Genomic DNA, 27,122 nt, shown 5'->3' with positions numbered 1-27,122 from the left:
GGCAACAAGTTGGTTGAATAACTCACGCCCAGCCTGGAAGTAGTGAAGAAATTTCAAGCCAAAATTGCATAACATGAATTGCATCTGCAGAAACCTAAAAAAGTTAACAGAATGGGCTCTATTTTCAGGAATCAAATCCTGGAGGAGACAACATGTTGAAACCTGGCTGGCAGTGAATTCCATTAAAATTTACAAAATGATGGTTATCTTTCTAAACATACTGAGTACCCTTCGTGAACAAGAAGCAAAAGCTTGAGAAAGTATGCTGTTTATTTGTTTTAGTTTTTGACATCTAACCCTTGCTCTTTCTTTAGTATCTTGATCTGCACCTTAAGAACAAGCACAGAATTATATTGTCTGCAATTTCAGACAAACATTGAGCAGTAGAATGCTGCATTGCTCATTAAATTTAGACAAAGTATGTTAGAAAGCAAAGCAGAAAATTTAGGTCGTTAAAAATCTAGCAAAATATTAGGGCCAGGGTTACCAAAAGTATAGAAACACAAAAAATTAATTTTAATAATGTTGATTTTCCATTCACGGATGATTATTCATCCATAAAGTGGTGTTTCCAATTCCATAAAAGCAATACACATATCATATACAACCATGGGATACCCAATAGATGATGGCAAGAATCTATGATCAAGAAAAGTTGGAAATCATGAGAATCAGAAGCTGTTACTTCTCGTCCCACATCCTCTGGGTGTTCTTGCAGAACACTTAAGAGAATTACAAGACCGTTATCCTGACCTGAAATGAAGGACATCTCAGAATACCAAGCACACGATTGGCCTCCCTGGCTCATCCCTACAATCCTATCCTCCACATTTCCCTAGCTGTTACCCTCACCATTCCCCCTCCATGTAAATCCAACATTGGCAGGGCACCACCTCACACAACCTCTTTCAATGCTAGCCAAAGCAATAAAACACGACACATGGTGTTGAATACTTGCACGGAAACAAATGCATTGACACCAAGAGATACAAAAAAAATATGCAAAGATACTGTAGAAAAAAACCATGTTCTATATGTTGAGCTACTTATGATGACTTTACAGTGACAAACACATACATTTTAAGCATTGAGAAAGGAAGCTTCTTCGACCTTTTATCTCTTCATAACATGGGGATCCATACAGGGTAATCAATGAAAGATTCCAAAGATGAGAAGCATGATTATGATATGACTTAAAATGATATTGCCTTTGAATGTTCCACTAAAAGATAAGTAATATGAAAGAAAAAGAAGAATGAAAGATTTTTAAAATATGCAGTTAATTTAATGCTTACTACTGTGGAAACTTTTTTCTGAAATCCAAAAAGAGATCGAGTGAAGAGAAAAATATGATAATTAAAGATTCTAAGATCAACACAATGAGCAAAATTTAACATTTTTTTCTATATACACCAATTTATGTATGTACCTCAAGTTCAAATGTTTGATGTTTTTCCTTCTCATTTTGGTGATCAGATGTTGTGTCACTGTATTCACTGTTCTCTTCTTTGTTTGCCTTCTCAAGTACCACAACTGTATTCCTACCTTCTTCTGGTATATATCCGAATGACTCACAAACGAAACCCGATACAGTCTCATACTGATGACCCTATAAATGTGAAAGAGGATAGGCATTCAGGAAAAACTTAACAATTCCAATATTTTTTATGATGTAGAAATTCCATTATGAGCAAGTAGTATTTAATGTCCTTTAATTCATATATAACAAAATAACAGAGTGCAAATGAATGAGCATAGACATGCCAATGCTTTACTACAAATTATATGGTCAAAATAATGGAAACCAAATTTTCCACATGGGAAAATGGAAATGCACAAAGGAAGCAATACTGTAATGACATATATACTGATGCAAGAGGAGACAGACTAACAAAACTGTCAACATATGGAAAAAATTAAGATCAAAATGAATTTCATATAAAACTAATGAGATTATTAATGTATTTCATATAACACTAGTGCCCCTCTTCGTTGTAAGGAGCTGCTTTCTTGTTGACTTGCAGCACCACTTCAAGCAGACACAATTCTTAATTTCAAGAAGAAAAAAGAGCCATACTGAATGGGATTTCTCAACTTCTTCAGTAATTTTATAGATAAGGTATGAATAGATCATAATTTCAGTAATTGTTACCTCAAGTTCTATTTTTGCTATTTTTATTTTTAGAATGCTTTGCTAATGTCATATAAGGAGAAAGATGACCATGGTGGTTCTCAACTATATGGATCAAACTAGAATTCCGCATATGTGATACACATTCATTTGACATGAGCATTGGAATGGATGTAGAATAGATAATTGTGAACCATTAAAAGTTTCATTTCTATTAATAATTAATAAATGCACTCCGAGTTCTGATATATGCATTTTTATCATTTCTCTTTAAAAAAGGAACAAGCATGCTAACAGAGGAGCATTTGCTACCATAACAGTGGTAAAGAGAGAATGAGAAGGCTCAGAAGTTTCTCTCCTCTCTTTCTCTCTCTCTAGTTATGTTTGATGGGCTGACTATTCCCCACATTTCTAAGATTAAAATTGGTTAGTTGAACTGGGATGCCCTCGAAGATTTCACTAAATATGGATATATAATATCTTCATACGACTGGATATCATGGATTGGCCATAAAGTCTAACAGTTCATTTGGCTGGGCCTGCCATACAAGGAACAGAGAGATAGAGATAGAGAGAGAGAGAGAGAGAGGAGAAAAAGAGGTTTATTCAAAATAAACATATAGTTACATATGTTACCATGGGTTAATAAAATAATTTTAGCATAAGTACAACAAGAAAAGATAAACTCTAAAACAATTTTCCACATTAATTCAAGAATGCATCACAAGCAATATATCTTTTAAAAGATTTCTGTTCTAAACTCAACCATATTAGAGAGAGAGAGAGACAGAGAGAGAGAGAGACAGAGAATAGGATAGGGTTATCTATTGCCCAGACTCAGATGTCAGAATATTCATAAAATAAGTATATAGTTAAATATGTTATCACGAGTTGATAACATAAATTTAGCATAAGTAAAGCATGAAAAAAAAAAATAAGACAATTTCCACATTAATTCAAGAAAGCATCACAAGTAAAACATTAAAAAGACTCTTTTTAAAACTAGAATTGTCCTAGTAGCATGGCGACTTGTGTGGTTATAATATTGTAGCTAATAAACCCAATAGTATAAATCAGTTTTTTAAACCTTATCCTTTTTTTCACAACACCCATTTTTGGTGATTCCCTCTCTTATCTTCCGGCCCCCTTTCCCACTTCTTTATTATTCTTGCTTCTTCACTCTCATACAGCAATGGAAACCCATCATACAGCAAAGGAAATCTTTGGGCTTAAAAGAAAAAAGGGTGAACTGTGAAGATACACCAAATCCCATCCTTCACCAGAAAACAATAGTACAAACCTCAGGTATTTTGACATTCAGCTCTTCAGAAAGCTGATCAATTGATGTATTTGCATCTACATCAAATGTTCCATCCTCTCGCATCACTATATAACCAGTTTTCTTTGTGATCTCCTCCTGCAATATATCAGAACTAGATAAGAAAAAATAAATTATGGAAAAAAAGAAGAATGGTGATCATAGGGCACACCAACTTCTGGCAGGAGAAATCCAGAAATCAAGAATTAAGTCTAATAAGTGTTCCTAATATCTACGATCTTCAGATAACATAACTATATGAAGTTAAATGTCTATGCTTAACTGCTTAAGGTTTCAGATTCTGGGGTATGGATGGGGCTTGTACCGGTCATGAATCGGTATGGTATGTAACACAGTATGCCCCTAACTGTCTGCTGATACAGGGTCGTACAACATGGAATGGTTGGTTTTTCAAATCTCCATCTATATTAACAGGTCAATCAGGAACAGTAGTTTGAAGACAGTAAATTACGCCTAGGAAAGAATTCACAATTAATTTTGCCCCAGCTGTCAGTTGAAAGCAAAAAGATGCAAAGACAATTTTACAGTTTGCATAAAAGGGGATTGGCAACATGCATTTCTGGTTGATGTGCAACTGAAAATTCTCACAATGTACGTTTGACATAAAAATTCTAGCTCAAAATATCATAAATAAGTGGCTGGTAAAAAGAAGTATAGTTTTAGCAAACATAGGTACATAAATATTTGAAACATAACAGTGACAAGAAAGATTTATGTGTATTCATTTTCATTCAGTTAGAACCAGGGTTACCTAAATCACATCACATCTCTCGGTACCGTAGACCAGCATGTTCGAACTGGTTGGCAATACGATTCATCCTAATATGTAAACTACTATGATTTATGTGATAAAAATGAGAATAGAATGGAAACTCTTGTTGGGGCCCTTTGGCAAAACAGTGATGGAGATCCTCAATGGCTGAATTTCACTTCAAATCCAATTATAACCAAGAAAGCATTTAGATAGGTGAAGAATAATAACAGATCTGGAATCTAGATGAATCTCAAATGTTTTGGGTGCTATGGGTGCTGAGTATATATTGCCAACTAGAGCTAATTGAATCCAAAGTTTGGAACTTGTGGGCATTTTATTGGTCCTAGAAGATCACATCTGAAAGAAGACGTTGAAGAAGCTTCTACTAATCCAAATGGGAATTTGGGTTGGAGAGAAACGGGACTAAGATACGTGATCATGGCGGACAATGAGAGAAAAGCCTCCCAAACCCTTAAACAATCTCTTTCCTCCTGTAACAGCCTTTATCTGAGATACAACTAAATGATATCAATTTAAAATAATCCCCCGTATCTAGCATCCATACATGATCCCATGATTTCAGTTTGCAGTTTTGAACTAATTAAAGTTCTTGTTTTGAGTTATAAAACAATTAAGGATTCCACTGGCATTGCTGAATAAAACTTGAAATAGCATTCTCAGTATTCATTTATTAGGGCCATATTTTTCTAATTCTATCCCATATGAATCAAATTCGTTGAAGACAAAAAATTCTGAATTATGAATCCGAATTTGAACCGAGAGAACCATCAAAATAAGTAGCATAGGTTAGAACAATGCATATTGGGCACTGGTCTCAGCATCTACATGCAACTAGTAAAAGCTCCAGAAGAGATTGGATTTCACCCTCATATATTCAAGTTGTAATAACTTGCAATGCAAAAAGATCTAATTTGATCTAAATTGATTGACATTATGTGGCTTTTTAGTTTAAGTCCAGCTCGTTAAACCATAAACAAGAAGCCACGCAGAAGGATGTGTAGATGAGGGTGAAACAAGAAGCTCCTAAACAGATTGGATTAAACCTTTTTGTTTGACTCCCTAATTCACTACTTATTGCTTATAAAAATTATGCAATACTAGACATAAATAGACCAGATAAATCTACACAGACAACTATTGCATTTCCCAGCCTAGAGAGACCTGAAGATTATTATAAATAAAGTAATAAATCCCTGAAATAAAACTGGGTAAGCATCATAAAGGAAAGTAGGATGTGCAATACAATGCTGAATTGCAAGACATGAGCACCCAGTCAATCAATACAATAGATAGAAAAAAAACTTCCTTTAGTTGTCTATTAAAAGTCTGTTCCACAAACAAAAAAACAGTGGGAGTGGGAGGTGGTGGCATGTATCATAAAAAGATAAGATAAAATGGCAAGGCTTGAATCTAATATTTAGAAGGATAATGTTGAGCTCATGTGAGACATCTAAGATTTGCCCTGACTTTCAAAGTACCGAAATTGGATGAAACTCAAACTGAAGTCATTGGAAAGAGATTCTTGTGGAAGAGCATTTACCAACATACCGGATGGTATCACTTCATGCAGTGGGAAAGAGTATCTTTTAGGCATGGATAATGGGATTACCATCTTACAGATTTACCTTAAAAGAACCACAAACCAAGTTGGTCAACTGTTAGCAAAATATAAGGAAGGCAGTACCATGTACTCGCCCATAGAAGTATATATAACCGCGCCTACCATGCATATCACAACAATTTACTAGTGTATAAGTCACCACAAGTGTGAACAACTAAAATACAGAGCTATCCAAGTCTCATTTTGCACAAGCAGGTATGATTCTGCAATTGCTCTTACTGCAACACCAGTTTTTATCAACAAAGTAAAGAAAAGAAAACTTGAACCATAGTTTAATTCCAAATACTTCTTGAAGCTTTCAGTTCAAAATACACCCAACAAGAGTTTCAAAACCTAACATAAGCAACTTTTTTCATAAAATTCACTGCCCCGTAGCAAATAAACAATCTTGATGAACTCATCAAAATTTCATTCACGGACTAATTCTTGAATCAAAGAGAATATGAAGGTATCCTGCAGGAAATGTGCACAGGGATGGTAACATCTAAACCAGACAAACTGTCGGACAGCGATGGTAACATCTAAACCAGACTTAAAATATGCAAGTCGATATAACTTAAACTGTTGGACTTAAATTAAAAGAGCCAAGTCAGCCTGTCACTGTAAAGCAATTATATATAGCAAGTAGCAAAAGAAGGGTTTCCAAAAGTACTTAAACTAGCAATCAAATTACCTTCCAAGTATAATGTATATTTCCATCTATTCAATTTCCCAAAAAGCACATCATTGAGTCTTTTAATGAAGTCCTTTTGATCCTGTACTATTAATTATTATGGCCCATCGTGGCTCAATTTTGGGCTCTTCAGAAAGTTGGAATTCATGAAGCTCCACATTAAAGATTTCACTATTTATTGAAAAATACTCCCTATAGCAATCTGGGCAAACATATAAAGCATCCACCACAAATTTGCTGACAGCAGAATTGTCCTTCTTTTGCAACCTGAGGTTTAAAGCGTAGATAGACATCACAAAGGCTCATCCCATTGTTCTACTAATTTGGGTTGAATAGTTTTGAGCTTCTTTGTAATCCTTCAAAGTTGTAGCATCTACTAGGTATACGCAGGTTCTTTTGGTTTTGTATATGCACCTCATCTAGTGAGTTGAAAATTCTGTTTGTCACCTTGCTGTATAGGGGCCACCTTGATTTTTCTTAATAGAATTATCAAGGTACGTTGTCTCAGTACCGGTACCGGGCCCCACACCGGTGCCACCCTGTTACTATGTAGGTACGCCTGGTATAGGGGCTGGTTCGGCATACCGAGTGTCAGTACGCCCCCATACCATGTACCAGTACCGAACCAGTATGGGTACAGTACACCCATCCCTCATACCATGTACTGGTACCGAACTGATACAGTACAACACACCCGGTACTGCCCAATTTGGTATGGTTGGCATACCTTGAAAGTTATAGTCATTCTTGGTGGTCCACTTATCTACTTGGTAAAGATGGGTGCCCCTTTGGTTTGCAAGTATGTCTCATTAATGAGTTTGAGATTTTGTTTTACGTTACCTTTCTTTATAGAGGCCACCTTGAAATTTAGCAATAATGCTACAAGCAGTGTGATCCCAACTTTCCTCTAATAATAAAACTTTTAAAGTACCTGCTAGCCTTAAACATGTCAAAGTATCATCTTCATACACATTCATACAATGTACCTATATGCATTCACCATACCTATATTCATTAACATAAAATTACATTACGTACATTATCTTAAGTTTATCAGGGTTCCAGATCCTTTAAAGTATCCCCAACTATTCCAACAAAGCATATACTTAGATCTATAGTTTACACAATTAATAAATTTGTTTGTTATGCATGCACTGACACACAGCTGTACATTTGTAAATCTGTGTTGAAGCTTCAACAAGTAGCCCATATTTCACAAGTATGTGCGAATTCCAGGAAACATTTCTTTTCCAGAATCATGTCGGGGTTTAACCTTTGGCAATGTGCTTATCATATTTTTATATTCTTTTTCCACCTTTATAATTCTTGATATCTGATAAATTCCTTATGTCAAATTACAGAATTTCCAGTAACAAATCAAGCTTTACCACATACAACTCCAAACCCTAAACCCTAACCATTTCTAAAGGCTCACTGCAACTAGAGTATCCCTACATGCAACCAGAGGTACTAAATCTAGTTCTTAGGTATTCTTTAATAAGTCAACTCTTCAAAGCAACATACTGGCAAATATTAGCAAGGATATGTTTACAAGAAACAATAAAGAAATGATATCAGAAAACGTGAATAGCATAGTGTAACTATATAAACATCTAAATTCTAATGGCTTCAAATTAAGCAATTTGATAGAGAGAATATTAATGCCCTGGCTAAAGAAAAGCCAAACGAAAGAAAGAAAAAAGCACTTCAGAAACACATGCAGGTGATCGGTACACTCATGTTAATAAACACAAAGTAATTTGATGCTCGGAAGAGGAAAAGCTACTTTAATATCAAAATTGACTGAAATACTAGACCAAAGGCTAACTCAAAAGCTATGTGTGTGTGTGTGTGTGTGTATATAGAAAGAGAGAGAGAGCGGACAGCGCGACACAAATTTAATGATAGGAGTGGAAAATGTATACTTGAACCATCAAGGTTTACAAAATTGTGCTTACCTTTGAATCATTTTCATCAAAAATTTCACCAACAATTTCTTCAACAACATCCTCCAATGTTACAATCTGTTAGATTTTCGAATAAATCAGTAAGAAGTAGTGGTTCCGAAACAGATGCAGAAGAAAAATGAGAGTGAGAGAAGTTTCAAAAACAAACAAAATAAAGACATTTAAGACCCTAGTAATTAATGCTGCCACTAAACACTAAATGCTCTTCAATAGGATTTCGACTTGTTTTTAATTTCAGCATTCAAATAGTAAGCTTTTGAAAATGTTAATTAAGATTTCTCTTATAAAGCAAGGTACGAGAACAAGATGGGTTCTGACAACAGGTCTTTTCCACCTTTTCTGAATGAAGTCAGGCATTTTATGATGCTCTTAAAATATATATGCCAAGGCATTGGTGAAACTAAAATATCATGAGACAGGATAGGTAACAGTGCATGATGCATCTAAATAAAAACAGCCAACCCACATATTGCATTGCTGTGTTGTTACCAAACGAAATTCAAGCATTTCAATCAAAGCATGGAGCTGTTCAAGAGCCTATACTGTAGTCAGCTACCAAAATAACTGGAGAAAAAGGAGACAAATCAACAAAGCAGGTAATGCCTTAAAACTGGTATGTGCAACGTCTATGAGTTGTGCAAGGTCGATTCCCCCTGCTGACTAAAGGATGCTGGTCGTTTGACTGACATGTCTAAAAAACTGGTAGTGCAGGTTTATATTTTGCCTCAATGAAGAGGAATTCACAATTTCTGATGAAATTAATAAGGTCTTTAAGATGAGTTCAAGTTCACGCCCAAGATATGAAAGACAAACAAATAGTATTTCTCGTATTCTTTATTAGTAGTGCAAGAAAACTAAAGATAAATTGTCTCCATTCGCACGTTACACTTCGAAAGGAAAATAGGTTAACAAAAAGCCCAAAATCTTCCAATAGGTCAGACTCACTCCCAAGGGTGATGTCAAGCCATCCAACGGTCATAGCTAAAAAGGAGGATAGATTTGGGGATAAGTGGCCAATTTGATAATTCATGAGTTGAAATGGCATGTGAAAGGCCCACCCACTATGCCCTCAATACCATTCCCCTGGAAAGCCATAAGATATCCTTCAGTAAATGAAGAGATTTGGCTGTCAGCAATTCAACTTGATCAAAAGCTCTCTAGGTCAATCATCACACCTAGGTGTTATCCTACCATTGGCCTGCTAAACTTCTAAGATGTAATGCAGCAGCCTTGTGATGAATTGCATGCATGTCTCCCTAATCAAGAAAACATAGGATAGTGTTTGGCTTGGCATTCTCTATTTGATAACCCTTGGAGAAACTACTAGACATAGTTGCCTGAATCGACCAGAACCGGATGGTTCAAGCCATACCAAACTGAACCAGTCAAGAATCGGAATGGATCGGCCACCCCAATAGGTTTGGCATGTTTAAAGCTCCCGAGCGTTGATTCCGCATATTTAAAGATATCCGATCCCCCCTCCAAATCGATACCCTCTGAGGACTTCTCTCTCATGTAGAAGCTCCGAAGGTCCGTCTCGCTTGCCTGATTGATCATTATGCACGCCCAATTGATCATCACACTTGTCGGATCTTTCATCCTGCATGCCCAATCTATTGTCCCCTGCCATTCACTATCGGCTTCATTCCCCCCCCCCCTTCGAAACCCTAATCCTCTCCATCATCATCCCCGGACGGCCAAAAGTCTCCCTCCTCCTGTGCTCTCAACCGGCCAGTACGCCCTCCAATACTGATTTGGCGAACCTTACTATAAAAGTTGCTTCAGTAACCGGATGGTTCCACACAACTTTGATTGGTGGGACGAAAGGCCCTTTGCAAGGTTCATCGTACCGGTCCCGAACCGGGCCCGTACCAGTCCGAACCGGTCCCGTACCGGTTCTCCAACAATAAACTACCGGTACCGGATTCCATGCTGAGCCGGTACCGGTCCCAGGCCGGCCGGTACGTACCGGCCCGTACGGACCGGTACGGTAGACCATGGCCCTTTGCCTCTTTAGCTCAAATGATGCATATTTAGGTCCAGCATAACCTCAACTGCCACAACCCTTATTTAAAGCCTAGATTGCTATCACACTAAGGTCAAGTTCCTCGATGTTTTAGTATTGTGCTTAGAAGCGTCCAAACCCTTTCTTAAATTTCCCAAAAGCTCATTAATTATCCTTGCATACATGGCTCATGCTGCATAAACATGTTAAGTAGCGCTTAGGTAAGAAATTTGTAGGGTAAATACCAGGATCTACAAGCTCAGGCGAACAACCTTCAATCGAATGCCTATGCTGGCAAAAGTATGTCATTAGGAACCAAACCCAAATTAATCGATGAATGCAACTAAATAGGCCAAATATGACTCCTATGGGTATCAAATATAAGGTGAAATGCATGGGCAATAGCAAGTACTGGAAGGATAAAATTTGAGGAGCTGTGAGAAATCACATTGTTATGCTTTATCCAACATGGACCAAATCTGGGGATTAACTATCATTATATCATATAAAACATTAAAAGCTGGACATGAATAAGCATAGGATGAAGCTGCTAAACATCAACTTGTAATCTAGTACATAAAAATGGGAAGAATTTTATCTAAACATACACCAATAGTTCCTCCATATTCATTCAGGACCACAGCCATGTGAACCTGCCTTATGCGAAACTCTCTCAGCAAGTTCCACACAGACATAGAATCTGCAATATCGGTAAAAGAAGAATCAACTAAAGTTATTGCTGAGCAACTGCAGTATACAAACTACTAACTCTTATAAGACAGTGAGAGAGTCAGTGAGGGTGGGAAGGAGAAAGACAGAGAGATTAAGGAAAGAATACGTGATCCTATAGTGTTCAAACTTGCTTTATAAATGTTAGAAGTAAAGAGGAAAAAAAAATCCATTAACTGAAAGGTGTAGCAGTCAATTCAATACATCATTCAAGTTCTTCAGAACAATCACTTTAATAGTTTAGTTTACCAGGTACAAAGTATGTGGGCACGTGTGCAATCTCTCTCACAGTGATTTCTTTTAACTTCTCAACCTTCAAAAGAAAAAAGAGAGTAGCTAATTATCAATAAGGAAAAAAAATCGAAGTCATTTAGCAACAAAGATATATCATACATAAACAAATTAACTGTAATTTAAAATGGAACCAGCCTTTTCAACAAATTCTATCATGTCCATTGCATATGCAATTCCCACAATATTATCAATACGCTCCTGAAACACAGGTACCCTGAAATTGCATCCATGAAGTATTTTCAAAGCTTAAATTATGTGCTTTACATTGAAATTATTTAAGCATACCTAGAGTATTGATGAGACTCCCATAATTTTTGAAAATCAGTAAGTGTTGCGCTAGAGTCAATTGCAACTACATCTACCAATGGTGTCATCACCTCCCTGACATGGGTGTCTTTTATCTCTAGCACATTTTCAATCATATCCTGTCAAGAGAATTAAAGAATTTCAAATTATCCATTCTTTGTCAAATGAAAAGCAAGTAGAAAAATACAAGAAACATGGAATATGCGCACATATATGACATACATAAAAAAAAGAAAAGCAACTATTTTTTAATCAAAATTGGGCCCTAGCATGAATAGCATGACTGAAACAAAATGCGGAATCAAGAAAGCGAATAATGGCAGTTCTCTTAAGAAATTAAAGAGTTAATGGTTCCTACAAGATTTCGTTGCCGCAAGTTGACTACCCACAACTGCCTTGTATTTAAATTAGGGCCCATTTGGCATCACATCTAGTTTTCAGATTTCATTTTCAAAACATGAAAAAATGATGTTCAGTAAACCAGTTTCCATTTTCAGTTTTCTTGAAAAACCTTTCTCAATTTCTAGAAATCATAGAAACTAAAAAAATCAAACCACCCTTCGTCATCACTTCGTTTGAAAATCAAACCACCCTTGGCCATCACCACCGTCTCTGTTGCCACCACCACTGCAACAGTCGCCACCAATTGCCAACTGCCACCAGATTGAGAGATATGCTCGAAGTCTTTATCAAAAGAAAAAATTTATTTTGACCCGCCAATTCCAAGATCCAAACAGTGGAATTTGCCCTTGATCACTAGGTAATCTGACACTTTAGCGTTTATCCTCACATTGTAGATCTCCAAAAGTTATCCGATTTAGAAGAAAGAGCACCTCAATTAGATGTCGCACGAGAAAGTTAGGGCTTCTGGAAGTTTGGCATGCAATATGGCTTCCCGATGCGGCAAATCTTGCTCCCAAATTTCGTCCAAACCTACCCGTAGCTGCTCTTCTAGTTGTTGCACTTGTCTCCTCAATTCGTTGCGCTAGAGTGAAATTCAAGGCTTAAGAAGCCCATAAGAGAAGCTCATTACTTTTAGTCTGAAAGCCCAGTCCATAAAGCTCACCTTACAAAGATCCTTTTGGATTCCCCGATTTGGCATTTATTAGGTTAAGTAGTAGTTTAATTGTCATGGTTGTTTGTTACATCTATCATAGTTAATAGTTGGACTTGGACTCTTTGCTACTGGTGTAGTCGCTCATGAAAAGATGACGACTTTTTGAAAATTTCTATATCACTATTGTTGCAAGCACCAAGTTGGAAACTTGTTCCATCCAATGCCTACATAAGACTAGCCACACATGGAAGAAGGTAATTATGAATTTGATATTTTGAATGAAAATTTAGTTTATGGCTTTGGTGGAGTTCTCCTTGTTATCTTTGTGCTACTATCTTCTTGATGGATTCCTTGTGGGAGGAGTTTTTATCCGGTTCCACTTGTGTTAACTCCTTATCTCTAACTCGATATTGGATCCCACTATTTTTGATGTCATAAGGTGGAAGATTCTTGCAAGTAGGTGCCTTGCATCCGAGGTTCTCTAACAAATATATCAATTTCTTTAACTACTAGATTAGCTAATTCATAGTTTGCAAGTCATGAGTAAGGGGAAGGGAGCCACCAGGTCCAAAGTGACCTAAGGTCACTTGTATAGGATTGAAAAATTGAACTCACACAATAGGCTTATGTAAGTGTCAACTTTGTTATACATGAACTTTAAATAGAAAAGCTTTGTGCCATCTGTATGGGGTCAAGCCTATCAGCTATATAGTAAGACATGATATATCAAAGTTCAATAATTTTTCTTTTGGACCAATGACACCAATTTTAACCCTATAAGTGATGCCTACATCCTAACTACAACATCTCCAAACAAGAGAAATGAATTAAATGCAAGGGTCAAAGGCCATTCAACAATAACGAAAGACATTTTGTGCAATCTAAGCACGACTCTACAAGTTTCCCAAAATTAGCATGGAACAGAAAGAATGTAACAGGACATAGACATAAAAGTATACTAGCAAATATCCTGTCCAAGGCATGTCTAAACAAGAAATATATAATATATTCTACTAATTATACAATATAATAAAATTGACTAAATATAAAATTCATATAAACTAAGTAAAGAAAATAGGAAAATAATATTTAAAATTAGCAGGAAATAGAAATGAAAATAAGATATAATAAACATTATATTAAATTTGTTCATAACTAAATAATTGATAATTTTGGTAAATTTGTTGCTGCATGAAAAGAGGAGATTAGAGGATAGCCCCCTAAAGTTGAAACAATTGGGCATGTCATGCATGGGAAGGGGGAAAGTGGGGTGATTAGAAGAGGGAGATCCACACGAAAGCCTAGGTTATGCAAAAAGAGAAGTGAGAGATCAGGATGGTGAAATCAGTCCCTTTTTTAGGTTCCCCTCCCCAACAGGGAGGGACAAGGAAGGAGCACGAGATACACATTAGGATCAGATCTAGAATAATCTCATTTGAAATTTCTACTCCTAGCCATCTGTCTAACATCTAATTAAAAGGTTCTTTGCATTTAGTAGAAAGTATTTTGGCTAATAAAAATTGGCTAATGGAGTCCTTTAAGGAACATTCCACCATTCAGAACTCTCATTCTTATAACATTGTATGGAAATATATATGCACTTACGCACATGCATACACACATATGTATAAATGTATGCATCTATACATATAAAGAGGTTGTCTGGAATCCAGTCAACAAGATTTCAGATCAGATCAGGTTGGTCATGACCAAATGATAGGGAACCGACACTAATGATCCAAGCCATTGCACGTGACCTACTACCTCTAAACTGCTTACACAATAAAAATATGTGATTTGGAGAGTCTAGCCTATGCATTGAGTGGTCAAAAGTAGGCGGTTTAATTAAGATGAAATAATGCATGTTTATTAACTATTTAATACATAAGCTAAAGGTCTTGAAATCACATGAATTTTCATGCAAAAGCAATTTGGAGGTAGCAGATCATATCCAATAGCTTGGATGCTGAGTCATCATCATCCAATAATATTGATCCGATTTGATCTAAAACTCTATCAACCGAATTATAGTCTATCTCTCTGTGTGAGTACATATATGTATGTATGTATGTATGTATGTATGCGTGTGTGTATAAGAAATGTTTGTGCATATACCCCTAAAAATCCCCTATTTGCAAATTCGTCCCTTATTTGTTCAATACATATGAGCATTTCTTTTAGCAATATATATGCATTTATTTAGTTCTTGAGAGCTACACAAATTATTAAAACAAAGATTTTAAATGTCGCTCATTCGGCAAGGTATCAATTCCAACAGAAAAAGGTATTGCTATGATGCAGCACACTAGTTCTCTCTTGAACTGACCTATTCTAGTTACGTACCAACAATCCATACTGACTATATGTTGTTGCTTTTTATTCTTGGTGATACCGATTATCTAGGTTTCCGAGACAAAAAAAATGGAGCTCGACACTTGTATTTAAACCCTTGAATTAAACATTTCTAGAAGTGCAAAGATCTTTGAAGTAATATGCTCAAAAAAAATAATGTCATTTTTCATCTTGAGAATGTCGTTTAATACCAAGGGCATATGTATACCAGTTTTGAAATTTTTAAGGGGCATATTTCAAGATCCATGCATTTGGAAGGGTATAAATGCATTTTTTACTTCACTATGCCATTAAGGACATGCTGAAGCATAAGTATGCAAACATCCTTAAATATATATATATATATATCATTACTCAAGCCGTTTCTCATGGAAAATTAAATTAGCTACAGAGCATGACTCAAGAAGACTCCAAAGAAGGATAAAATTAATTTTATGACCGACTACTAGCCTAATGTCCATCCTTTAGAATTGGCGCCACATCACTAGCCAAGGAAAATTCAAGCAAAAGAGGAGCCTAAATTAAACCCTACATCCCATTTGGCGAGAAGATAGAATGAACTTATTGGCCTAGTTTAAGCCTGTGAAATTTAGAAGTAACTCTCCATAATCCCTGTGGACTTGCAGAATTTACAAAGGGACAAGACGATAACTTTTATAACAAAAGCTACATTAATTTTAGTCCCAATAAGATAAACAGACAAGAAACATGTCCCAAAGACTTCATATGCACATATACATCCATGTCAATGTCGTCAAAGGCATGCCTAGAGCAAGGCAGGCAAAGGCGACTCATCTAACCTAAGGTGAAGCCCCTTTGTTAGATGCTAAAAAAGTGCACCTTTTTAGTGCCCCGGAAAAAAGCCCTGGCACAGAAAAGCATGCCCCAGCATAGAAGAAGGGGACACCCTGCTTCTTATCATAGGACACTGTGTTTTTTCTTCTTCTCCAGTTGCTTTTGCAATTGCAATTTCATTTATATTTCTAACCACTAGAAACATAATAGTGGACAAAAATTGATAATTTCTTGTTAAAATCATGGATTGCTGAATCAACCCGAACCAGGTGTCTTCTTCTTCTTCTTCAACTGCAGTTGCAAATTTATTTATATTTCTGACTGCTAGAAACATAATAGAGGACAAAAATTGATAATTCATTGTTAAAATCATGGATTGCCGAATCAATCCAAATCAAGTGGTTGGGCCCATGCTGAAACAAACCGACACCAAGTTAGGACGATTCGACCAATTAATCTCCCCCCTCCTGATGGGTTCTCTCGATCGTGCCCTAGCTCACTCAAAGCGCTCTCTTTCGACGCCGGTTCTTTTTCTTTATCAAAACATGGGGCACCATGTTTTTTTTCATTCTTCTTCAGTTGTTCCAATGCAATTTCTTTTATACTTCTGACTATAGAAACATAAGAAAGGACAAAAATTGATAATTCATTGTTAACGAGTTGCCAAATCAACCTGAATCGGATGGTTGGACCCATAAAGAAACACGCCAACCCCAAGTCAGGACGGTTGGGCAATACAGATCAATTTGGCCTATAAAACTCCCTCCCTTACGTGTTCTCTTGATCATACCCAAACTCGCTCGAAGTGCTCTCTTTCAATGTTGGTCGCCGCCAATGAAGTCCCCTTCTCTCTCTCTCTCATTCCCCACTCTCTCTCCCTCCTCCCCTCGTCCCTCCCTCCTCGAGGGGTTCCCTTGATCGTGCCCTAGCTCACTTGAAGCAATCTCTCTTACGACGCCGACCAAGGCATTCTAGGTTCGGCCGCCACCCCCGACAAGGTATGTTCCCTCTTCTCTCTCACTCTCTGTCTCTCTCTCCTCAATAGCGATCCTCACCTTTGACCCCCCTTCTCTCTCTCTCTCTCCATCCTCCTTCTCCCTCTCCCCCTCTTTCTGGCAATAATCGTCAACTTTGACCCCATTCTCTCTTTTTTCTCTCTCCCTCCCACCCCTTCCACCATCTTCCCTCTCTCTGTAGCCCCCTCTCTCTCCTCCCTCGCCCCCGCTCCCTAATTCGATACGCATTAGATTGGTGCGATACGAGCATGTATCGTGACGAACAGGTAGCCAGCTGGTACAACCTCGATATCGGTCTGAAGAACCTCAGTTACAAATATTTAGAATCATGTATCAATTATTATTTCTATGTATATTTGTATTTTTGTACCTCACTTTGTCAAGGCACGCACGTTCTACCTTGCACCTAGGCTCCAAGAGGCCTTGATGCCTTGGTGCACCTTGAACCTTTGACAACTCCGAATCATGTTTATCATATTCAAAATAATGAGCATACATATTGCCATTTGATTAGAATAATAGTTCCCATAAATTGTTAAATGAACAATAACACTATCAAATAATGTTGTTTCAACAATATTATCTAATATACTCCATTGTAATGGATAGCCATTATTTTGTTCAGCCAACTGACTAAGCTCAGTATATGGCATCCATTATTTCCTATATAAAGGGAATCAATAGTTTCAGAAGGAATTTGTAAGTAGATATTTCACAAAAAAATTTGATGATGATAGGGGAGAAAGTTACACTTGGTATTTAAAATTATCTAGGTCCTAAAACTTGGGAATACACTACCCAAGACTCGAAATTCAAAGCTCTATTTGTTAAACGGAAGGGTTTGACCTGGGGAAAATTCCTAGTTCATCATAGATTTGATGGTTAACTAAAGAATTCTTCTCAAGAATCATTTTCCAACAATACTATTAAATAAAAAAAAAGTGAATTGACCTAGACCCCTATGGCAACTCAATTCTATCAAAAATGAATAATAACTCCAGGATTAATATAAACTATAAAGCATAACAAAATGAGATAGATTTGCTTCAAAACAACAAGGATAAGCTGAATTTCCAACTAAAACAATAATGGGTTGCTCCCAACCTGATTAGTTTGTCTTTAAGAGGCATAAAAGAAGTTACATCATGATTAAAGAACAAACGAATAAAATATGTGTAGACTTAATATTCCTTACATTTGGTAGGTTTGATCTTGAATAATGAAGTATTGGAAGTTGCAAAGGGAAGAATGAGCAAATAAAGATGGTTCAACAAGTGCTACAGCCATATTTCTAAGACCTTTTGTGCATATTGAGCTATGTATGGAAAATAGATAAAAATAACTAAAGCACTTACACTCTTTTGGCATGGCTTTAGATCTTGCCTACATCTTATTTTCCTAGTCTACAACCTAATTTTCTGCCACAGAATTGCACTCCCAGTACGCTTGAAATTTGTTGACATCATTTTACATTATAATTAATATGATTAAAAGAGGCCACTCCAGCATTTTAATTTCCATCAGTACATTCCATTGATTGAATAAAAGGACAATCACTGCTTCTGAGCCTAAACAGACAATATAACACATCATTGACAATAAACTGCACTACTTGCATGCAATTTATCAACATAAGCTAGGGTTCTGCACAATAAAAAAAAAAGGTGGCCAGTGAAAGAGGAGATTCAAGCACTGCACTAATTTAATTACTCAAACTAAATTTCATCAATATTCAGGTCTAAGAGGTGTGATTAAAACTATGATAGGTAACATATAAACATACATTCGTCAACACAAACACATACTTGCATGTGCTTGTATATGCATGCATGCATGCACGCATGTATACATGTACACAATTAGATTCAAAAGTTTTCTGGTGGTTTCTAACTTATACAACAAGTGGGAGCTTTAATAATATGATACACTGTTTTGCTACGATGCAAGTGTCAGAATCCGATGCAAGTGTCAGAATCCATTGCGTTCCAATCCAAACATGTTTTAAGAGTAGATCGTGATGGATAAAATGAATTTTCAATTCTCGCCAAAAAAAAAGTGGATCCTCAGTTTGAATGCCCTATCATGTATTCATGTATTTTAGCATATCATACAATTTGCACCATCCATTTTTACACAGATTGACGTATATGAATTTTTTTATTTATTTACAAGCAATTTGATACAATAGGAAAAATCAATTGTATGGATCTTTAGTTTGGATGGACTATCATTAATTTCGGGATCATCAAATCTTGTGAAAAAGGTTGAAGACCTAGTCTGCACTCCAACTCACACCCACACACACACATGCACCCACCCATGCACACGTGCACATGTGCATGCACATACACAGGCACCAACATGCACATGCATACAGTTGCACATATGGATTTCATAGTATGAAACTATTCTACTACCAAAGGTTAAGAGTGTCAAAGAAGTATACAAATAGTTGCATCAAATTGAGCAACTAAACAGGCAAATTGAGTGACAAGATAGATCAATAGCTATCCATAAAATGCTTCTGCACTACTGTCACCTGTTCTTCTTCCTCTATTGCCCCACTTAGCTCGGCTCCTCGTAACATTAATTTTAATTCATCTTCAGTGACATATGGTTCACTGCATTAATAAAAAAGTATTATCAGAAAAACACTGCAAGGAAATTAGCCCTGGGCTATGCTTGCTATGTGGAAGATGGAAGCACAATGTTATCCTAGTGTTACAAATGTGATCAGATTAAAGATGTGTATTCACTAGGCATATAAAAGCACATGCTTGATATCTGGCGATGCCATGCGATGTCCAATTAGTCTAATTGATAAACAGATACTGTTTAATGTTTTACTAAACTGTATCCTCTTATCTTTGTGTCTCCCACTTGGTTAACATCCATGCAAACTCTCTATACGGAACAATGCAGCATACTTGTTCTGATTGACCAATAAGGCAACAATGCAAGGTACTTTAAAATTTGAATGGAAGAAAATAAATGTGCAAAACAGTCTGTTGCATTGGCAGGGTAATACAACATAAATGAAAAGAAAGAGAATGAGCCACCTAAACAGACAAGGTCAATAAATGACACAGCCAGAGCAGAAGATATGAAAGTTACCATCAAAAACAGCTACACAAGCTATTTATCAATAAACTATAGGCCTGCACGTACTATGCATGTGCTTTGATCAAATAGGGGGGCCATCTGTTGAAGTGGAAGATGGGACACTGGGATAGAATATGATGGGTTTTTGTTTTTTTCTTTCCTCTTTTCTTGCACAATGGGACATCCAATCGGGCCCCGAAGATGGAAGGCTTTGAGTCCAACACACGTGTTAGACTCCAGAGCTCCCCCATCATAATAGTAGTAGATGAACATATAACATGCATAAGAAATTATATAGCATAAGATAAAACAACTAAAACATGACCCTGGAGTGTTTAAAGTACAACCCACCTTCTACCTTTCAGACCTAGCAACTTCAGCATTCCCATTGACAGAAAAGTGACAACTCTTCCAACTGGATACAAGACCAAGGAAAGCCATGCAACCGGCCTGACCTAATTTCAGAACAAGTAATAGTTCCATCAACAGCCTTATAGCAATTTTGTATCAAAACTATGCAGAACTTGTTTCATTTGCAAACCAATGGATTGTAATGTCACCTTACAACAAACCTAGCAACCTCTGTGGCATTATGAACAGCCACACTTTTTGGAGTGATTTCTGTAAGTAGCAAAATAGCGACCTGAAATAACTCACACAACTAGTGAGATCAGTTTGCCACATGTATTGGATGGCCCATCATTGATATTGAACCATTAATTTTCCAAAGATTTAACATAAAGTGCATAGTCCATCATATTCATGCATGAATGCAAGTACGTGTGTATGTAGTGCAAATATTGTAAGGTTACTGCACAATTTTAGAAATCACATTAAAAAAGACATACTGGAACATACATTAAGGAGAGACGCTAAGGCCCTATTTAGAATTGCTATTGGTAGTAGAGCAATTGTTAATAGAGCTTTTGGAAGTAGAGCTTTTAACAAAAGGTTGTTTGATGTTTGATAACTACATTTCTAAAGTGTTGCGGTGTTAACCCAAAGAATTGATTTTGATGATTACAAAACTTTTGAATATAAATTCTAATAGTATGACTTGTCTTAGAAACAGAAAAGTTGAGTTTTATAGGAAGCTCAATGAGTTCGAAGGGTTAGAAAAGGATGGAGAAGCTTTGAAGAACATATCCCAAAGTTGGAGAAGTATTTGAAGTGTTTTGGGAGCTTCTGCAGTGGAGTCGACTCCAAGTGAAGATAAGTCGACCCCAGAACCCGAGGAGTCAACCCGAGACTTGCAACAGTCGACCCCAAAAAGCCATATGCCAAAAATAGAATACAACCATTTCCATACACTTCAGGAGTTGACCCCAGAACTTCAGGAGTTGATTCTAGGATTTCAAGGATCAACCCTAAGATTTCAGGAGCCGGCTCTGGCTCTATAGGAATCATCTCCTCTACGTCTAATAGCTCCACTAGCTAATTTTTTTACGAGCACAAAACGTACAAAACGGCTTCCAACGGCTATTTTCTCCTCTCCAATGGCTAGAAACAGGTCACCAATAGCTTTTCAAGCTATAAATGCTTCCAAATTTAATTAGAGAAGGAATGGATTGAGGAGATTGAGCGGATGAGGGAAAGAAAAAAGAAATACAAGTCAACCACCATTTCTAAAGCTTCAACTTGAGTATTAATCTAAGAAGTGACCATTCAAAGCCTCCACACACTTTAAAGAAAGCTTCCAAATACTTATAGAGAGAGCTTCCACATCTATTTATTGAGTTCTACCACAAGATCAAAAGCCAGCAAGAAAAGAAAATAAGAAAGGGCTGAATTCTATCCACTTCAAGATCCTAAATTTCGAGCAATCAAATTTGTGCTACAATAGTATAAATCCATGTAGAGGTTATATTGTATTTTATTTTCTATCTTTCTTTTGTGCATGAGATTAGAGAATCTCATGTGGGTTTTTTGGCATGGCTGATATCGTAAAAAATCAATTGTCTTGTGAAGTTTGCCTTTACCCAAAAATAGTTAACTTGCAGTTGATTATCCTGAAAAAATTGACTAGATTTCGCTGAACTTAGAAGGAAGGAGTTCTTCTGTGTTGGAACTCGGGATTGGTCTAGTTGTACTAGCAAAATAGCTTGGTTTTGGTTGATTGTTAGAAAAAATCAACTGAGTTTGGTTGTGAGCTTGAAAAACAACTAAGTTGCAATCTTGTTGACAGATTATGGTAGAATTTCCAAGGAAGAAACCTTGGGGAGTTTACGTAGAAGCTAAGTTTGGCTCTAAACCACTATAAAATCTTTGTTGAGTTATTTGTGTTTGATCTTACCTTGTGTATTTATTTATCATTTATTTTTCTATACTTATTGCACATTGCTCTCACATGGAATAATTAAGTTTAGATTAGTTTTTCATAAGCATTGTCATCTTGGGCAATATATGAAACTATAACATCTATTGGATGACCAAACTGAGAAAGTACTTTTAGGATAAAAAAATGATAATAAAGAAAATTGCAAAGTGCTTTCAATTTTTGAACTCTTTGTACTACTAAAACTGTTATTATAAGGTATTCTTAATTTACAAATTATTTATTTTGAATAGTATAATATTAGAATAGTATAATATTGTAATATATAGAATAATATTATAAATGTTAAAGTATTATAATATGATTATAATGATATAATAATGATAGTAACGTAATATTGTCATAATATAATATAATATAATATATTATATTATAACATAGTATAGTAGAGTGTAATAAAACATAATATTACATTATAATAATACAATAAATTATTATATTTCATAATAATATAATATAATATAATATTGTATAATAATAATAATAGGATAGGATAGGATAGGATGCAATGTAATGTATCTATTATCAGTTAATAATTATAACATAATATTTTGATATAATGTATTACTTACTACTATTTTTACTACATTATTAATAAGTTATTATAGTATAATATTATTATAATATATGAATGTGATATTATTATTTTAGTATAAAAATTATAATAGTATTATATTATAATATTTTTTTCATATTAATAAAACACAGTGTAAAGTTTAGGGGTTTTTTGGTCAGACAAACAACTTCCCAAAGGGCTTCAAAAAGCAGAAGCTCCAAATTAGAGCTTTTGTCATATAGAGTTTTTTCGGCTTCTAGGAGGACCAGAAAATTATTTTAGGTTTTCTACCCACTCATATTCCCAGACATGTTTTTTGGGCTCCAGAAAGGCGCTTTTGGTCCCTCCAATGCAATCCCAAATGGTGCCTACATCATTAAAATGGACTTGTATGCCTTTTTCAGTTCATAGCTATCAAATATTGATGTAACAAGATATATCTGAATTTTGAAATAATTATTTTTTCCCATCAACAATCATTTGTGCTATCACAAGTTGGCTAAATGATGCAATTCTAGCAGACAATAAACATGAAAAATTCTTCATCTAAGGAATGTTTCACAGCATGCAATACAAGGATTTATATTTGGAACAAAATTGTTGTTCACTTTGCAGAATTATATGGAGAAGAAATAAAATCAACGAAAAAAGTTTGTAAAGGTCGTGGCAAACTAAAATTATTCTTAACCAAAAATACTCACTAATTCCATTATTACAAACAAGGCTAGGATGGACCTTTAGGGTTCAAGAATTTTAACCAGCTAGATGATAATAGGCTCTACATGCTTTCTTACCATGAGAAAATACATCCAAGTAAAATTAAAAAAAATCAACAATCACACAACTTCCTCTCTTTATTTTTTTCCTAAACCAAAAATTATATGAAAGAATTTTTTTTATCATTTAAGATCAAATATATGATAAAATAAATCAATATACCAGATTACTATGGACTCATCCCATGATTTTGACAAATAGAGACTCTTTTCAAATTTATGTAAAATGTAATGAAAATAATAATTATTATTGACCATAAATTCATAATGGTTAACAACTAAAAATACATATTTTCTGAAGCTAAAATAAAAAAAATGTTTAATATCTTTATGCATATAATTACAAAATGATACAAAAAATGAATTAAAATAATATTTTTAGCTCAACATTTTGTATCTGTTATAATAATATGTATAAGAAAAGTAAACAATATTTTATCTCACCATCAGAAAATGATTTACTACATCTACAGTGGCTCTAAAAATTTTTTGTTGGTTATTGTCCATTATGGAAAGCAATTATTGTTTTTAGTTTCTCATTAATGTCCAGGACAGGCACATCCAGAACCCATAGAACGACGGAAACAAGGCACATGTGGATGAAGTACCTCTATTGGACTCTAAACATCTAGCAAAATATCTATCATATCTCCATTATATCTTGGATATTCAACACTGGTACCTCAGCTTGATAGAATAATTTCGTAACATGGCAGTCAGTTATGGAATAGATTCTCTCCACATCATCAATGTACATAATTTGATAACTAAACCATTCCTTTTCAAACTGTAAGCAGGTATAACAGTGTGCAGTGGCTGGAACATATTGCTTCAATAAAAATGACATGTTATCATTGAGAACTTAAAACATAGCCTAACATAGATAAGGAAACATGACATCTCAAACAGATCAACAATCATAATCAAAGAACTAAGTTGACAGATGAATCTAAAAGCTGATCTAAGAACAGTTTAGGACATACAGTCATAACTCCTGTCGCTGCAGTAACACCAGCTTCACCAAAAATTGCTGTTGCTGCTTCTGTCACAAGTGCAGTTGCACCAATATTGACCACACTGAGTGCACATAAGAGTAGTGTAAAATAAGAGTGAATACTGGGTGAAGTAAATGATAAAAAGCAGACTGCTAAAATAGACAGGAAAAATGCAAATAATAAAGCAATAAATAAAACAGTACGTTGTGCCAATAAGAATGGTGGTCAGGAAACGAGTAACATCACTGCAAAGCATTCTGAAGACACCACTCTCAGGCTCTTTTTCAGCTAACTCACGAACCTGACGAAAAGAAGGCATATGAAGATCAACAAGCCAACTTCACCATAGATATACAAAACTCAACCAGATCCAGTAGTAAGAAATAAAAAGCATACATCTAATATTATTAAACAATTTATCCTTACTTCCTTCAAGCCCATCTTCATCAGCTGTCTTCAAACAAATTCTCAAGAATTTGGCAAAATCAAGGTAAAAAAATTAATAAAGTACCCCACAAGCATACAGAAACAACTTGGGGGAATGCAGTACCTAGTCTTGTTTACAAGTAGTTAACTAAGAAAATCCTACAAAAGTGAATGCACTAAGATCTATGTCTCAAATATCTAGAGAAAAAATGCAACACCATAATTTAGGATTAGAAATACAAGTGCAACAATATGAGTAGATTAGATCATGAAAAATGCGCCCATTATATGATTGATATGCGGTATAAATGCCACATGGAAAAAGAGAGGGCAAGTTCCAACGTTCAGGAAATGTGCTCCTGTGCCAATGTGCAGCTCTCATACAGCCACTAAGTAACAAGTTTCCTTTGGGTACAAACATGCATGATGGGCCATCTAAATCAAGAATTCACATCATCATAATAATTCCATCTAAATCAAGAATTCGCATCATCATAATAATTCCATCTAAATCAAGATTTGCATCATCATAATAATTCCATCTAAATCAAGAATTCGCATCAGCATAATAATCTTTAAAACCACATAAGAATAACATACTCCCATTATCCAACCCAAACCTCTTGTTGAAGTGTCCTTTTATCACCAATGGATGCATGGTAGGAAGCATCTGAAAACCAGGCGTTTTGATTTTAAGCACTTTGGATGATGTAGATAACAATCAACAGCTTGCATTTGCAAATTAGATTTCATCCTATGCACTTTGAACCAAGGTCCGCCGTACCGGTACCGGTCGGCGTACAGGTGGCTGGCCGGACCGGTACGTACCGACCGGTACCGGTACGGTACGCGGTGGTTTCAAAAACCATAGCGCGCGGCGCTGTGGTTCTAAAAAAAAAAATCGTACCGGTGCGAACCGGCCGGTTCGCACCGGTACGAGGCTGGTACGGGCTCCGAACCGGCCGGTACGGGCCCGAACCGGCCGGTTCGGATAAAAAACCGGAAAATACCGGTTTTTTTGCCGTTCCGGTACCGGTCTAGGACCGGACCGGTATGTACCGGCCGGTACGGGCCGATACGGCATTCCATGCTTTGAACCATAATTCATTGTATCGATGCATACCGCCCCTTACTCGGTATATAGTACCATACAAGTATCAAATCGAGCCTTGATACAAGAGGCATACCGAAGCATACCAAGTCTCGGTATGCCGAACCAACCCCCGTACCCAGCATACCGATATTGTACCAACAAAATACCGGTACAGAGTTTGATACCAAGATGATAAATCTTCCTTTGAACCACAGTCTCAACCATGGTTTGTCGTATCGATATGTATTGCCTCATACCAAGCATACCATACTTACCAATATTGAACCAAGACTCTATACGAAGGGCGTACTAAATTTCAGTAATGTCAAAACCGACTCCTATACAGAGCATACCAACATTGTACTAATATGATACTGGTACATGGTCTAGTATCGAGATAGCGAACCTTGAACTCAACACTAATCATGCATTGAAGACCATGAATGGGTTCTTCTGTTCCTAACACTTAAATTTGTTGAGGTTGGCATTATCAGTTCCATTAGTAGTCATAATCAACCTTATTATTTTTAAGAGAACAATAAGAGTATTTCATAACAATGTTCTTATACAAAGACGTCCTAGTAATGTCTCCAGACTGACCCTTTTCAAAATTACATGACCCTTTTCAAAATTGCACGGTAGAAATAGAAGCAACTAGACCACTCCTTTTGTAGGTCAAAGCAAGAAACATATATGCTGCCATTACCAAAAAGATTTTTAAAAGTGTCCATTCATATTTGAGGGAGTTATGCACATAACATAGAGAGTTTTGTGCTAAA

General features: G+C 36.0%; 1 protein-coding gene across 1 annotated transcript in view; it reads right to left on the bottom strand.

The window, feature by feature from the left end:
* LOC103700867 (putative DUF21 domain-containing protein At3g13070, chloroplastic) overlaps window positions 1–27,122 on the bottom strand; it is a 33,064-nt gene that overhangs the window by 1,238 nt on the left and 4,704 nt on the right. The window contains exons 2-13 of the mRNA XM_008782763.5: window positions 25,028–25,125; window positions 24,813–24,906; window positions 20,723–20,805; window positions 20,514–20,612; window positions 19,600–19,681; window positions 11,820–11,959; window positions 11,670–11,748; window positions 11,490–11,553; window positions 11,120–11,211; window positions 8,498–8,563; window positions 3,432–3,548; window positions 1,430–1,609 (exon numbers count right to left, since the gene is read on the bottom strand). Coding sequence (XP_008780985.3) covers window positions 1,430–1,609; window positions 3,432–3,548; window positions 8,498–8,563; window positions 11,120–11,211; window positions 11,490–11,553; window positions 11,670–11,748; window positions 11,820–11,959; window positions 19,600–19,681; window positions 20,514–20,612; window positions 20,723–20,805; window positions 24,813–24,906; window positions 25,028–25,125 — 1,194 coding nt within the window. The remainder of the gene's footprint in view (window positions 1–1,429; window positions 1,610–3,431; window positions 3,549–8,497; window positions 8,564–11,119; window positions 11,212–11,489; window positions 11,554–11,669; window positions 11,749–11,819; window positions 11,960–19,599; window positions 19,682–20,513; window positions 20,613–20,722; window positions 20,806–24,812; window positions 24,907–25,027; window positions 25,126–27,122) is intronic.

This window comes from Phoenix dactylifera, chromosome 1, assembly GCF_051530095.1.
Source record: "Phoenix dactylifera cultivar Ajwa chromosome 1, Ajwa_hap1_PhDact_Kaust_v1.1, whole genome shotgun sequence".
Classification (NCBI taxonomy): domain Eukaryota; kingdom Viridiplantae; phylum Streptophyta; class Magnoliopsida; order Arecales; family Arecaceae; genus Phoenix; species Phoenix dactylifera.
This window is presented reverse-complemented; position numbering and strand designations above follow the sequence as displayed.